General features: G+C 41.0%; 1 protein-coding gene and 1 long non-coding RNA gene across 6 annotated transcripts in view; one reads left to right on the top strand and one right to left on the bottom strand.

The window, feature by feature from the left end:
• Positions 1–1,487: 1,487 nt before the first annotated feature.
• Positions 1,488–14,697, top strand: part of SULT1C2 (sulfotransferase family 1C member 2) — a 29,233-nt gene continuing 16,023 nt past the window's right edge. Inside the window, exons 1-2 of one of the 2 annotated variants that reach the window (XM_077914870.1) lie at positions 1,488–1,713; positions 13,226–13,476. In XM_077914870.1, coding sequence (XP_077770996.1) covers positions 13,291–13,476 — 186 coding nt within the window. In that variant the 5' untranslated portion in view covers positions 1,488–1,713; positions 13,226–13,290. The remainder of the gene's footprint in view (positions 1,714–13,225; positions 13,477–14,697) is intronic. The other variant, XM_077914871.1, reaches the window with a different exon arrangement.
• The window catches only part of LOC144323906 (uncharacterized), a 137,906-nt gene continuing 125,285 nt past the window's right edge, over positions 2,077–14,697 (bottom strand). For all 4 annotated transcript variants that reach the window (XR_013389255.1, XR_013389251.1, XR_013389254.1 and 1 more), the window contains one exon: positions 2,077–2,880. This is a non-coding gene — a long non-coding RNA (uncharacterized LOC144323906). The remainder of the gene's footprint in view (positions 2,881–14,697) is intronic.

The following is a 14,697-nucleotide window of genomic DNA, read 5'->3' as shown; positions in this document are numbered from 1 at the left end:
TCAGAGAGTGGATTTGATGGGGGAGAAACAAGCAGTGTATGCTTGTCCTGGACACAGACCCCCCAGAATTCTGTGTTATGTCTCTCCCACTGGTGGTCACCCTCTGCTTGAACCTCTGTTCATCTCTGCCTAGGGCTATACAATGGAAAGCATGGCCCAACACCACTTCCACTTCTTCTGAGACAAGGACACAGGCCCTTTTGTTTGGTTGGTTGGTTGTTTTAATTGAGACATAATTGATGTACAACATTGTATTAGTACCAGGTGTACAACATGATTCCATAGTATTGTGAAATAATCACCACAATAAAGCTAGTTAATATCCATTACCACACATAATTATAAATTGTTTCTTGTGTTGAGAATTTTTAAGATCTACTTTCTTAGCAACTTTCATATATGCAGTACAGTATTATTATTTTTTTTTTTACTTATGATAGTCACACAGAGAGAGAGAGAGAGAGAGAGAGAGGCAGAGGGAGAAGCAGGCTCCATGCACCGGGAGCCCGACGTGGGATTCGATCCCGTGTCTCCAGGATCGCGCCCTGGGCCAAAGGCAAGCGCCAAACCGCTGCGCCACCCGGGGATCCCCGCAGTACAGTATTATTAACTACAGTCACCATGCTGTATATTACATTCTAGGACTTACTTATTTTATAACTAGAAGTTTGTGTTTTTTGACCACTTCCACCTTCACCCATTTTGCCCATCTCACATGCTCCACCTCTGACAACCACTAGTTTGTTCTATCTGTGGGTTGAATTTGTTGAGTTCTCTTTTTTCTTTTTTTTAAGATTCCACATTGGGATACTTGGGTGGCTCAGTGGTTGAGCATCTGCCTTCGGCTCAGGGTGTTATCCCAAGTCCGGGGATCAAGTCCCACATCAGGCTCCCCATGGGAAGCCTGCTTCTCCCTCTGCTTATGTCTCTGCCTCTCTCTCTGTGTCTCTCATAAATAAATAAATAAAGACTTTTTTTAAAAGATTCCACATATAAGGAAGATATAGTATTTGTATTTCTCTGTTTTGTTTCACTTAGCATAATAGCCTCAAGGTCCATCCATGTTGTCACAAATGGCAATATTTCCCTTTTCTATGTCTGAATAATTTTCCAGTGTGTATATGTAAATCACATTTTCTCTATCCATTCATCCACCAATGAACACTTGAATATTTTAAATAATGATACAAAAATCAGTGTACATGAATGTCTATATATCTTTTTGAGTTAGTGTTTTGTTTCCTTGGGATAAATACACACTAGTAGAATTGCTGGATCATATGGTAATTCAAGCTTGAGAGAGTGCTCTGTCCTCTCACTGTGGTCTGATTTTCATGGAAGAATGTTCATTCAGTCATTTCCTTCCACAGTTAGGAATTAATTCACCTTGTGTTGCACTTTGAACAGAAACCCAACCCTGACTCTGTATACCTAGGTGTGTTCAATGCTATCAAAAGTAAACTTTTTGATTAGGGCCCTAAATAGGGTGACAAATGAATTGCAACCCTACAGGCTACACGATTGCCAAAAATGTAGCCACATGCCTCCATAGTGGGATCAGTGGTGAATGGACCTCCATGTTGCCATTTTATCCTGGATCAAGTTGCTCAAACAGCCTAAAGGTGAAGCCTGGTAAAAGTCTCTAAGGAATATCTAGATCTGGTCCCCGACTTCCTTGCCTGAAGATATACCACTTGCCTTTAAACACCAACTGTAAGTAATTATAAAAACGGAGAGAGATTGTATTTGCAGCTCTTCTATTAGTCTTTTAAATGAAATGGATTAAAATATTGAAAATGAAATATGTTATTAATTTTGAAAGGGGGTTAGATTGTTAGCCACTTGAAAAACAAAAGTAAAGTTCAGGTGCACTTGACTCCTAAGAGAAACGGTTTTTTACTTCTTTTTTATTTAATTACTTCCCACCTTTATTGACATATACTTGACATATTACTTTATGTAAGTGCAAGGCATATAGTGTCAACACACTACATACACTTACATGTTTCAAAATGATTACCACCATAGCATTAGCTAACACCTCCATTAAGTGACATAATTACTATTACTTTTTGGAGGAGAGAAAATTTAAGGTGTACTCTCTTTTAACAACTTTCAAATTCATAATACATTATTGTTAACTATACTCACAGTGCTGTACATTAGATACCCAGAAATTATTCATCTTACATTTGGAAGTTTATACCCCTTGACATTTTCTCTACCCTCCAGACCTTGGTAATCACCATTCTGCTCTCAAATAGTTCGGTTTTTTAGATTTCACATATATGTGAAATCATGCAGTAGTTGTCTTTATCTGACTTATTTTAGTTAGCATAACGTGCTGAAGGTCATTCCATGTTGTCACAAATGGCAGTGTTTCCTTCTTTCTCATAACTGAATAATATTTCAATGTGTGTGTGTATGTGTGTGTCCCTTCTTCTTTATCCATTCATCTGTTGATGGACACTTTGGTCATTTCCAGGTCATGGCTATTGTGAATAATGCTACAAAAAAACATGGAATAGAGATGTCTCTTCAATATTCTTTTTTCATTTTCTTTGGATATATACCCAGAAGTGGAATTACTAAATCATAAGGTAGTTCTATTTTTAATGTTTTGAGGAAACTATATTGTCTTCCACAGTGGCTGTGCCAATTTACATTCACACCAACAGTACACAAGTTCCTTTTTTTTAACATACTTGCCAGCACTTGCTATTTCTTCTCTGTTTGATAATAGCCATTCTAACAGGTATGAGGTAACATCTTATTATGATTTTGATTTGTATTCCCCTGATGATTAGTGATGTTGAGCATCTTTTCATGTACTTGTTGGCCATTTGTAGGTCTTTTTTAGAAAAATATTCTTCAGTTCCTCTGGAAAAGAAAAGTTTTTAAACAGTGATATTGCTCCACACTCTGAAATATCAAAGTATCCTTTACACTTAATGTATAAGACTACAAAGATGAGCAAACAATTCCTTTGAAGGAGAAGATGAATTATAAGTGATTTAGAGATGTGACCCAGAGAACATATGGGGAAGGGACTCAGGAGTAGGCTGTTCTTTGAGAAAGTATCTGTGGCCCTTTGTGTCCAGATATTGAGGCTGGAGCTCTGACCTCAAAAAAAAGTGACCCAATCTGAAATATTCCTCATGTTGTACCAGTGCTACTTTACAATCACCAGAAAACAAAGCTATAGAAGTTGGACTTAAAACATGCTGTACTGGTGTTTAAAAGCCTGCACTAGGGATGCATCCTGCTAGGGTTCAAATTGTGGCTCTGTTGCTGTGATCCAGAGTAGGGTATTTACTCCTCAAGTCCCTCAGTGTCATTGTGCTGTGACAACAGTAGTAGCAGCCACCTCACATTAATTTAAAGGTCTAAATTAAATAGTTAAAAATCTGAGGGGTACCTGAGTGGCACAGTTGGTTAAATGTCTGCCTTCGGCTCAGGTCATGTTCCCCACACTGGGCTCTCTGCTCCATGGGGAGTCTGCTTCTCCCTCTCCCTCTGCCTGCTGCTCCCTCCTACTTGTTCTCTCTCTCTCTCTCTCTCTCTCTCTCTCTCTCTCAAATGAATAAATAAAATATTTTTTTAAGTTTTAAAAATGTGAGGTTCTTAGAATGGTGCCAATTATATGATATATTATTGTGCCATCATCATGAAATGTCATAAAAATATTTTAATTTAAAGAAAGGGGAGGAGGGGCAAGATGGCGGAAGAGCAGGGTCCCCAAATCACCTGTCTCCACCAAATTACCTAGAAAACCTTCAAATTATCCTGAAAATCTATGAATTCGGCCTGAGAATTAGAGAGAACACCTGGAATGCTACAGTGAGAAGAGTTTGTGCTTCTATCAAGGTAGGAAGACGGGGAAAAAAGAAATAAAGAAACAAAGGCCTCCAAGGGGGAGGGGCCCCGCGAGGAGCCGGGCTGAGGCCGGGGCGAGTGTCCCCAGGACAGGAGAGCCCCGTCCCGGAGAAGCAGGAGCTGCACCGACCTTCCCGGGGGAAAGGGGCTCGCGGGGAGGTGGAGCAGGACCCAGGAGGGCGGGGATGCCCTCGGGTTCCCTGGGACAGTAACAGCAACTGCGCGCCCAGGAGAGTGCGCCGAGCTCCCTAAGGGCTGCAGCGCGCACCGCGGGACCCGGAGCAGCTCGGAGGGGCTCGGGGGCGGCTCCGCGGAGGGGGCTGCGGGGCGGGAGCAGCTCGGAGGGGCTCGGGCGGAGGAAGAGGCTCCGTGCGGAGGGGGCTGCGCGGTTCCAGGAGCAGCTCTGGGGGGCTCGGGCGGCGGCTCCGCGGAGGGGGCTGCACGGCCCCGGGAGCAGCTCGGACGGGCTCGGGCAGAGGAAGAGGCTCCGTGCGGAGGGGGCTGCGCGGTTCCAGGAGCAGCTCGGGGGGGCTCGGGCGGCGGCTCCGCGGAGGGGGCTGCGGGCCGGGAGCGCGAATCCAACAGCGCAGGCCCCGGAGCACAGGGCGCCGGACACAGCCCAGGATCCGGCCTCCCCCGGGACAGGCAGAGGCCGGGAGGGCCCAGGACAGCGAGGACGCTCCTGCCCCGAGCTGAGCAGATCAGCGGCCCCGCCCCGGAGCCTCCAGGCCCTGCAGACGGAGAGCTCTGGAGCTACTGCGGGGGCTGACTCCAGGGCTCCAGAGCTGGCCCCGCCACTGGGGTTGTTCCTCCTGGGGCCTCATAGGGTAAACAACCCCCACTGAGCCCTGCACCAGGCAGGGGCACAGTAGCTCCCCCAAGTGCTAACACCTGAAAATCAGCACAACAGGCCCCTCCCCCAGAAGACCAGCTAGACGGACAACTTCCAGGAGAAGTCAAGGGACTTAAAGTACACAGAATCAGAAGATACTCCCCTGTGGTTCTTTTTTTTTTTTTTTTTTGCTTTTTGATTTGTTTCCTTCCCCCACCCCCCTTTTTTCTCCTTTCTTTCTTTTTCTTTCTCTTTTTCTTCTTTTTTTTTTTTTCGTTTTTTTTCTTCCTTTTTTTCTCTTTCTCTTTTCTTTCCTTCTTTCTCTCCTCTCTTTTTCTCCTTTTCCCAATACAACTTGCTTTTGGCCACTCTGCACTGAGCAAAATGACTAGAAGGAAAACCTCACCTCAAAAGAAAAAATCAGAAACAGTCCTCTCTCCCACAGAGTTACAAAATCTGGATTACAATTCAGTGTCAGAAAGCCAATTCAGAATCACTATTTTACAGCTACTGGTGGCTCTAGAAAAAAGCATAAAGGACTCAAGAGACTTCATGACTGCAGAATTTAGAGCTAATCAGGCAGAAATTAAAAATCAATTGAATGAGATGCAATCCAAACTAGAAGTCCTAACGACGAGGGTTAATGAGGTGGAAGAACAAGTGAGTAACATAGAAGACAAGTTGATAGCAAAGAGGGAAACTGAGGAAAAAAGAGACAAACAATTAAAAGACCATGAAGATAGATTAAGGGAAATAAACGACAGCCTGAGGAAGAAAAACCTACATTTAATTGGTGTTCCCGAGATGCCGAAAGGGACAGAGGGCCAGAATATGTATTTGAACAAATTCTAGCTGAAAACTTTCCTAATCTGGGAAGGGAAACAGGCATTCAGATCCAGGAAATAGAGAGATCCCCCCCTAAAATCAATAAAAACCGTTCAACACCTCGACATTTAATAGTGAAGCTTGCAAATTCCAAAGATAAAGAGAAGATCCTTAAGGCAGCAAGAGACAAGAAATCCCTGACTTTAATGGGGAGGAGTATTAGGGTAACAGCAGACCTCTCCACAGAGACCTGGCAGGCCAGAAAGGGCTGGCAGGATATATTCAGGGTCCTAAATGAGAAGAACATGCAACCAAGAATACTTTATCCAGCAAGGCTCTCATTCAAAATGGAAGGAGAGATAAAGAGCTTCCAAGACAGGCAGCAACTAAAAGAATATGTGACCTCCAAACCAGCTCTGCAAGAAATTTTAAGGGGGACTCATAAATTCCCCTTTAAGAAGAAGTTCAGTGGAACATTCCACAAAAACAAGGACTGAATAGATACCATGATGACACTAAACTCATATCTCTCAATAGTAACTCTGAATGTGAACGGGCTTAATGACCCCATCAAAAGACGCAGGGTTTCAGACTGGATAAAAAAGCAGGACCCATCTATTTGCTGTCTACAAGAGACTCATTTTAGACAGAAGGACACCTACAGCCTGAAAATAAAAGGTTGGAGAACCATTTACCATTCGAATGGTCCTCAAAGGAAAGCAGGGGTAGCCATCCTTATATCAGATAAACTAAAATTTACCCCGAAGACTGTAGTGAGAGATGAAGAGGGACACTATATCATACTTAAAGGATCTATTCAACAAGAGGACTTAACAATCCTCAATATATATGCCCCAAATGTGGGAGCTGCCAAATATATCAATCAATTATTAACCAAAGTGAAGAAATACTTAGATAATAATACACTTATACTTGGTGACTTCAATCTAGCTCTTTCTATACTCGATAGGTCTTCTAAGCACAACATCTCCAAAGAAACGAGAGCTTTAAATGATACACTGGACCAGATGGATTTCACAGATATCTACAGAACTTTACATCCAAACTCAACTGAATACACATTCTTCTCAAGTGCACATGGAACTTTCTCCAGAATAGACCACATATTGGGTCACAAATCGGGTCTGAACCGATACCAAAAGATTGGGATCGTCCCCTGCATATTCTCAGACCATAATGCCTTGAAATTAGAACTAAATCACAACAAGAAGTTTGGAAGGACCTCAAACACGTGGAGGTTAAGGACCATCCTGCTAAAAGATGAAAGGGTCAACCAGGAAATTAAGGAAGAATTAAAAACATTCATGGAAACTAATGAGAATGAAGATACAACCGTTCAAAATCTTTGGGATGCAGCAAAAGCAGTCCTAAGGGGGAAATACATGGCAATACAAGCATCCATTCAAAAACTGGAAAGAACTCAAATACAAAAGCTAACCTTACACGTAAAGGAGCTAGAGAAAAAACAGCAAATAGATCCTACACCCAAGAGAAGAAGGGAGTTAATAAAGTTTTGAGTAGAACTCAACGAAATCGAGACCAGAAGAACTGTGGAACAGATCAACAGAACCAGGAGTTGGTTCTTTGAAAGAATTAATAAGATAGATAAACCATTAGCCAGCCTTATTAAAAAGAAGAGAGAGAAGACTCAAATTAATAAAATCATGAATGAGAAAGGAGAGATCACTACCAACACCAAGGAAATACAAACGATTTTAAAAACATGAACAGCTATACGCCAATAAATTAGGCAATCTAGAAGAAATGGACGCATTCCTGGAAAGCCACAAACTACCAAAACTGGAACAGGAAGAAATAGAAAACCTTAACAGGCCAATAACCAGGGAGGAAATTGAAGCAGTCATCCAAAACCTCCCAAGACACAAGAGTCCAGGGCCAGATGGCTTCCCAGGGGAATTTTATCAAACGTTTATAGAAGAAACCATACCTATTCTCCTAAAGCTGTTTGGAAAGATAGAAAGAGATGGAGTACTTCCAAATTCGTTCTATGAGGCCAGCATCACCTTAATTCCAAAACCAGACAAAGACCCCACCAAAAAGGAGAATTACAGACCAATATCCCTGATGAACATGGATGCAAAAATTCTCAACAAGATACTGGCCATCAGGATCCAACAATACATTAAGAAAATTATTCACTATGACCAAGTAGGATTTATCCCTGGGACACAAGGCTGGTTCAACACCTGTAAAACAATCAATGTGATTCATCATATCAGCAAGAGAAAAACCAAGAACCATATGATCCTCTCATTAGATGCAGAGAAAGCATTTGACAAAATACAGCATCCATTTCTGATCAAAAGTCTTCAGAGTGTAGGGATAGAGGGAACATTCCTCGACATCTTAAAAGCCATCTATGAAAAGCCCACAGCAAATATCATTCTCAGTGGGGAAGCACTGGGAGCCTTTCCCCTAAGATCAGGAACAAGAAGGGATGTCCACTCTCACCACTGCTATTCAACATAGTACTGGAAGTCCTAGCCTCAGCAATCAGACAACAAAAAGACATTAAAGGCATTCAAATTGGCAAAGAAGAAGTCAAACTCTCCCTCTTCGCCGATGACATGATACTCTACATAAAAAACCCAAAAAACAGCTCCACCCCAAGATTGCTAGAACTCATACAGCAATTTGGAAGCGTGGCAGGATACAAAATCAATGCCCAGAAGTCAGTGGCATTTCTATACACTAACAATGAGACTGAAGAAAGAGAAATTAAGGAGTCAATCCCATTTACAATTGCACCCAAAAGCATAAGATACCTAGGAATAAACCTAACCAAAGAGGTAAAGGATCTATACCCTCAAAACTATAGAACACTTCTGAAAGAAATTGAGGAAGACACAAAGAGATGGAAAAATATTCCATGCTCATGGATTGGCAGAATTAATATTGTGAAAATGTCAATGTTACCCAGGGCAATATACACGTTTAATGCAATCCCTATCAAAATACCATGGACTTTCTTCAGAGAGTTAGAACAAATTATTTTAAGATTTGTGTGGAATCAGAAAAGACCCCGAATAGCCAGGGGAATTTTAAAAAGAAAACCATAGCTGGGGCGTCACAATGCCAGATTTCAGGTTGTACTACAAAGCTGTGGTCATCAAGACAGTGTGGTACGGGCACAAAAACAGACACATAGATCAGTGGAACAGAATAGAGAACCCAGAAGTGGACCCTGAACTTTATGGTCAACTAATATTCGACAAAGGAGGAAAGACTATCCACTGGAAAAAAAGACAGTCTCTTCAATAAATGGTGCTGGGAAAATTGGACATCCACATGCAGAAGAATGAAACTAGACCACTCTCTTTCACCATACACAAAGATAAACTCAAAATGGATGAAAGATCTAAATGTGAGACAAGATTCCATCAAAATCCTAGAGAAGAACACAGGCAACACCCTTTTTGAACTCGGCCACAGCAACTTCTTGCAAGATACATCCACGAAGGCAAAAGAAACAAAAGCAAAAATGAACTATTGGGACTTCATCAAGATAAGAAGCTTTTGCACAGCAAAGGATACAGTCAACAAAACTCAAAGACAACCTACAGAATGGGAGAAGATATTTGCAAATGACATATCAGATAAAGGGCTAGTTTCCAAGATCTGTAAAGAACTTATTAAGCTCAACACCAAAGAAACAAACAATCCAATCATGAAATGGGCAAAAGACATGAACAGAAATCTCACAGAGGAAGACATAGACATGGCCAACAAGCACATGAGAAAATGCTCCACATCACTTGCCATCAGGGAAATACAAATCAAAACCACAATGAGATCCCACCTCACACCAGTGAGAATGGGGCAAATTAACAAGGCAGGAAACCAAAAATGTTGGAGAGGATGCGGAGAAAAGGGAACCCTCTTACACTGTTGGTGGGAATGTGAACTGGTGCAGCCAATCTGGAAAACTGTGTGGAGGTTCCTCAAAGAGTTAAAAATATACCTGCCCTACGACCCAGCAATTGCACTGTTGGGGATTTACCCCAAAGATACAGATGCAATGAAACGCCGGGACACCTGCACCCCGATGTTTATAGCAGCAATGGCCACAATAGCCAAACTGTGGAAGGAGCCTCGGTGTCCAACGAAAGATGAATGGATAAAGAAGATGTGGTTTATGTATACAATGGAATATTACTCAGCTATTAGAAATGACAAATACCCACCATTTGCTTCAACGTGGATGGAACTGGAGGGTATTATGCTGAGTGAAGTAAGTCAGTCGGAGAAGGACAAACATTATATGTTCTCATTCATTTGGGGAATATAAATAATAGTGAAAGGGAATAGAAGGGAAGGGAGAAGAAATGGGTGGGAAATATCAGAAAGGGAGACAGAACGTAAAGACTGCTAACTCTGGGAAATGAACTAGGGGTGGTAGAAGGGGAGGAGGGCGGGGGGTGGGAGTGAATGGGTGACGGGCACTGGGGTTATTCTGTATGTTAGTAAATTGAACACCAATAAAAAATAAATTAAAAAAAATAAAAAATAAAATAAAATAAAAAGAAAGGAAGATGCTAGCAATGATCTAAGGTGGTTTATTGAAGTTTGTTCATCAGAACATAAACACATTAAAGAACTATACTATAACATCAAAACAAAACAAAAAAAAAACAATACTACTCTCATTGGCTGACATCCACATCATGGAGATGTACATAGAAATAAAATATCATCCTAGGTAAGTCTGCCGTGTACCTATACAACTATAAAGTTTAATGACTATCACAATTTCTGGAAAGAAATATATCAGAATAGGAATTCGTAGAAGAACTGAGGCCCGAGAAACAGCAGCAGTGACCAAGACCCTGTCACTGATTCCATTCAATTAGACTCAGAGGTACAATTCCCCACCACCGTGGAAGTCATCCACACTCTACCTGTTGTGAGGCACGAACCCAAAACATGTTCCTGAAGTTCTTCCTTCAGAAGTCAAAAATTCCGTCCTTCAGTTTACCCTCCACAATCTGTTTCTATTAAATTACCCCAGGCACTCTGAAGAACCAGAGTAAACCCACCAGATTTGTTTACATAGATCCCTCAGTTGAGATGCAGAGCTGAGGAGCATTTTAAAAATTAAAAAAAAAAAAAAAGACTATTCTCTGGAAAAAATATCATTATATTCTGATTACAGAAAAGCATCATATCAGTTGAAAATTGGGAAAATACAGAAAAGAACAAAGAAAAGAAAAGACAACTGTCATTGTATACTAGTTACTCATCATCCCCAAAACTTGACAAATCCTGTCTTTTCACTCTTACACATTCTAGTGGTTGGATAGTTGTATTGGGGGTTTAATTTTTTATTTAATTTATTGATTTGATCTATTCTCTGGTAATTAATGATGTTAGTATCTTTTCATGTATTTCTTGGCCATGTCATATTTGTGAAGTACCCTTTCAAGTCTTTAGCCCATTTATCTCTTGGGATGTTAGTCTTTTCCTCACGGATTTGAAGGAGTTCTGTGTATAACCTGGATATGACTCTTTTGAGAAATACTCTCTCCTACTTTGTAGATTGCCTTTTTTATTCTCTTAAGGTGTTTTTGATGAACATAGTTCTTCACTTTAATTTAATCCAATTTCGTGATTGTTTTCCTTATGGTAGATGTTTGTTTTAGTCTATTTAATAAAGGTTGGCTTTTCCAAAGATCATAGAAATATCCTTTCATGTCCTTCTAAAAGCTTTATTGTTTTACTTCTCACATTTAGATCTACCATCTGCCTAGAATTGGTTTTCAGGTATGGCATATGATGAGGTGAGAATTCAGCTTCTTCCAGATGGATATACAATTTCAAGCACTATTTATTGGAAAGGTTGTGCTTTCCTCTTCTCCTTTGCAGTGACACCTTCTTCATAAACCCAGTAGCTGTCTCTGTGTGGGTCTGTTTGTGGATTCTCTCTTCTGTCTCATTGGACTATTTGTCCTTGCACAAGTACCACACTGCCTTAATTCATGTGCTCTTATAGTAAAACTTGATATGACGTCGTTTCAGTTAAAAGCATTCAGATTTGGGGCCATAAACAACCAAGGGATAACTTGATCTGAACTCATAAAACTTAATTTATATGCTAAGTGCATGAGAAACCAAACAAGAAGAGGCCAGAGGTGAACAGATCTGCTAGAAAGTTCTGCAATATCATACTTCATCTGAGGGGGATGTGGAAGAAGCCAACATGCGGAGCAGTTTCTAACTGGAAATTCTTTGATTGAAAGAACCACAGGTTTATTCACTGCTTACAGTTGCATTCCGTAACTATATGTTAGATGAATAACCGATATTGTTAAGTAGAGGGCCTTCCCCATCCTTAGTCCAAGATGATGTTTCAGATGTGTATGCTGGTGCTACCATGACCAGAAGACAGCTCGTGACAGGCAAAACACGCGGCGCAGGGTCGCTCTGATTTTGGCAGAACCTTACTTAGCAAGTGGTTGGAAATTATGGTTTTGTCAGTTAAACAGTTAATGTGAGTTAATGCTGAGAACTTATGAGTCAGCCAAGGTTCCAAGAGTTAACAGCACTGGAGTAAGTGAGGTTGTCAAAGAGAAGAGAGCAGAACGAAGAAAAATGGATCGAGATTATAGAAAGAAAAAAAAAAAAAAAACTTTGGAAAACAAGGAAGAGGTGTCAATGAAGAAGCATCCGGAGGTTCAGAGTCAAAGGAGACAAGAAGACATTAGCAGGAGGGGTGACCAGGGTTTAAATTCCAGGAAGAAAAATACTAGGTCACAAATAAGATTGGGAGTCAGCAGGACTGTAGCGGTTCAGAGATTATTTACCACAGGGATGGATTCTAATTTTCAGGTAGCCAAGGCCATTAGGGAATATACTCTGCCTCCATGGAAGTATGCCCTCTAGGATAAGGTACGGTAGAAATAAATACACACATAGCTGGACTCTAGATTTCCGTTCTCTATGCATTCAGGTTTGACTGAATACACTTTGGGAAGAAGGCATTTTAAAGCATTTGCCCCTGGGGCGCAGCGGTTTAGCGCCGCCTGCAGCCCAGGGCCTGATCCTGGAGACCCGGAATCGAGTCCCACGTGGGGCTCCCTGCATGGAGCCTGCTTCTCCCTCTGCCTGTGTCTCTGCTTTTCTCTCTCACTCTCTCTCTCTCTCTCTCTCAATAAATAAATAAAATCTCTATGAATAAATAAATAAAATAAATAAAATCTTTTTAAAAAATTAAGCATTTACTATGTAGTAGGGAAGGTGTTTTCATTAACATTGCTGTTTTTAATCTTAAAACATTAGTTGGAGACAGGAACAGTCACCCTCATGCTGAAAGTGAGTCAGACTAAGAAGCCAAGCAAAGGAAGGAGAACACTAAGGGAGCAAGAGTCTATTTGGAGCTGGATGCATCTGTTCCTGAAGCCAAGTTCCATTTTCCCACAGGTCCAAGTGTTTTAGACTCTCTGTAGCACCAGAGGAGCTGCAGCAGCGTCAAAGCCAGGTTCAGCCACCAGGCTCAGTTACTGACAGGCATGCACAGACGCTAGGCAGTGAGCTCAGAGGAAGGAACGGTGTGTTCATCCAAACATCCCTGAAGTTCACATAAACTCAAGGGAGCTGAGATTTGCAGAGAGGTCAAAGCCACATTTGACCTTGTTTATATTTCTTTCACCTCAGGCCAGGTCACAGGGCTTGTTCCCGTTTAGTACCAATTCTCACAGAAATGGCTCCATCTTGTGTTGATGCCAAGAGCTCCCAGAGGAACTTTACCTCCCGAAGGCCCTGCGTGCCTCAGACACAGTAGTAATTTGAGCCTCTGCAATTGCCATACCCAGGGAATGCTGCCCTGCTTCCTTGGAATGTACTTTATGTGCCCACTGACCCTTGATCAGAACTTTGGGCTGCTGATTTTCAGCTGGAACTTGAAGGTAAGAATATGGCTTAGAAAAAAAAAAAAAAAAAGAATATGGCTTAGAAGAAATCCTTAACTTGATGATTTTTTTTTATTTCTATTATCATGATGTACTTACTGCTGTATAGACAGAAGTGATTAACTAAAGCCAGAGAACGTTTTAAGGAACCTAAAAGGTAAAAGAGATTTATAACCAAGATACCAACCTAACAGTGGAAAGCCTAGAAATTCAGGACCCAGAGGCAAAAATCTCCAAAATCCCTGTCCTATAATACCATCTCTCCTTCCCACCTGGATCTTCCCCTACATGCTGAACCTACAAAGGGGATTAGACCAGGTCCCTGAGCTCCAGGAGAACTAGACACGAAAACAAGTAATTGCAGGGCATTTACATTTCCTAAAAAGCTCTAAAGTCCTGGCACTCATTTTATGCACCAGTTAAAATGAGTTATTTATACAAGGCACTAAGCCCAGCACATGGCTATCTCAATAGCCAATTATTCTGGAGTAGTATGGCCCACTTCTCCTGGTTTCCTCATTTTGTGCATTTAAAGCAAAAAAACTTGGGACTCCTGGGTGGCTCAGTGGTTGAGCATCTGTCTTGGGCTCAGGAGTGATCCTGGGGATCTGGGATCAAGTCCCACATTGGGTTCCTTGCAGGGAGCCTGCTTCTCCCTCTGCCTATGCCTCTGTCTTTCTCTGTGTCTCTCATAAATAAATAAATTAAAATATTTATTTAAAAAATATAGTAAAAAAACTTAAGAAATGGGCAGAAAATTTAAGTGGATATTTCTCCAAAAGAGATATATGAATGACAAATAGGCACATGAAAGGATGCTCAACATCACTAATAATTAGGGAAATGAAAATCAAAACCACAGTGAAACATCATATCATACCTATTAGGATGGCTAACATAGAAATTAAAAAAATTTTAACATATACTTAATAAATAAAAATAATAAACAGAAAATAATTAGTGTTGGCAAGGCAAGGGTGTGACAAAATTGGAACACTTGTGCCTTTCTGGAATGTTAAATGGTGTAGCTACTGCAGAAAACAGCATGGCAATTTCTCAAAAATTTAATGTTCTCAAAAACATAAAATTATCATATGATTCAGCAATTCTAATTCCAAAGAATTATAAGTAGGATCTTGGAAAAAATACTCGCTTACCAGTGTTCATAACAGCATTATTTACAAAAGCCAAAAATTAGAATTAACCCAAGTTCCATGC

Source organism: Canis aureus, chromosome 11 (genome assembly GCF_053574225.1).
Source record: "Canis aureus isolate CA01 chromosome 11, VMU_Caureus_v.1.0, whole genome shotgun sequence".
NCBI lineage: Eukaryota > Metazoa > Chordata > Mammalia > Carnivora > Canidae > Canis > Canis aureus.
The sequence above is the reverse complement of the archived record's forward strand: the minus strand, read 5'-3'. Positions and strand labels throughout refer to the sequence as shown.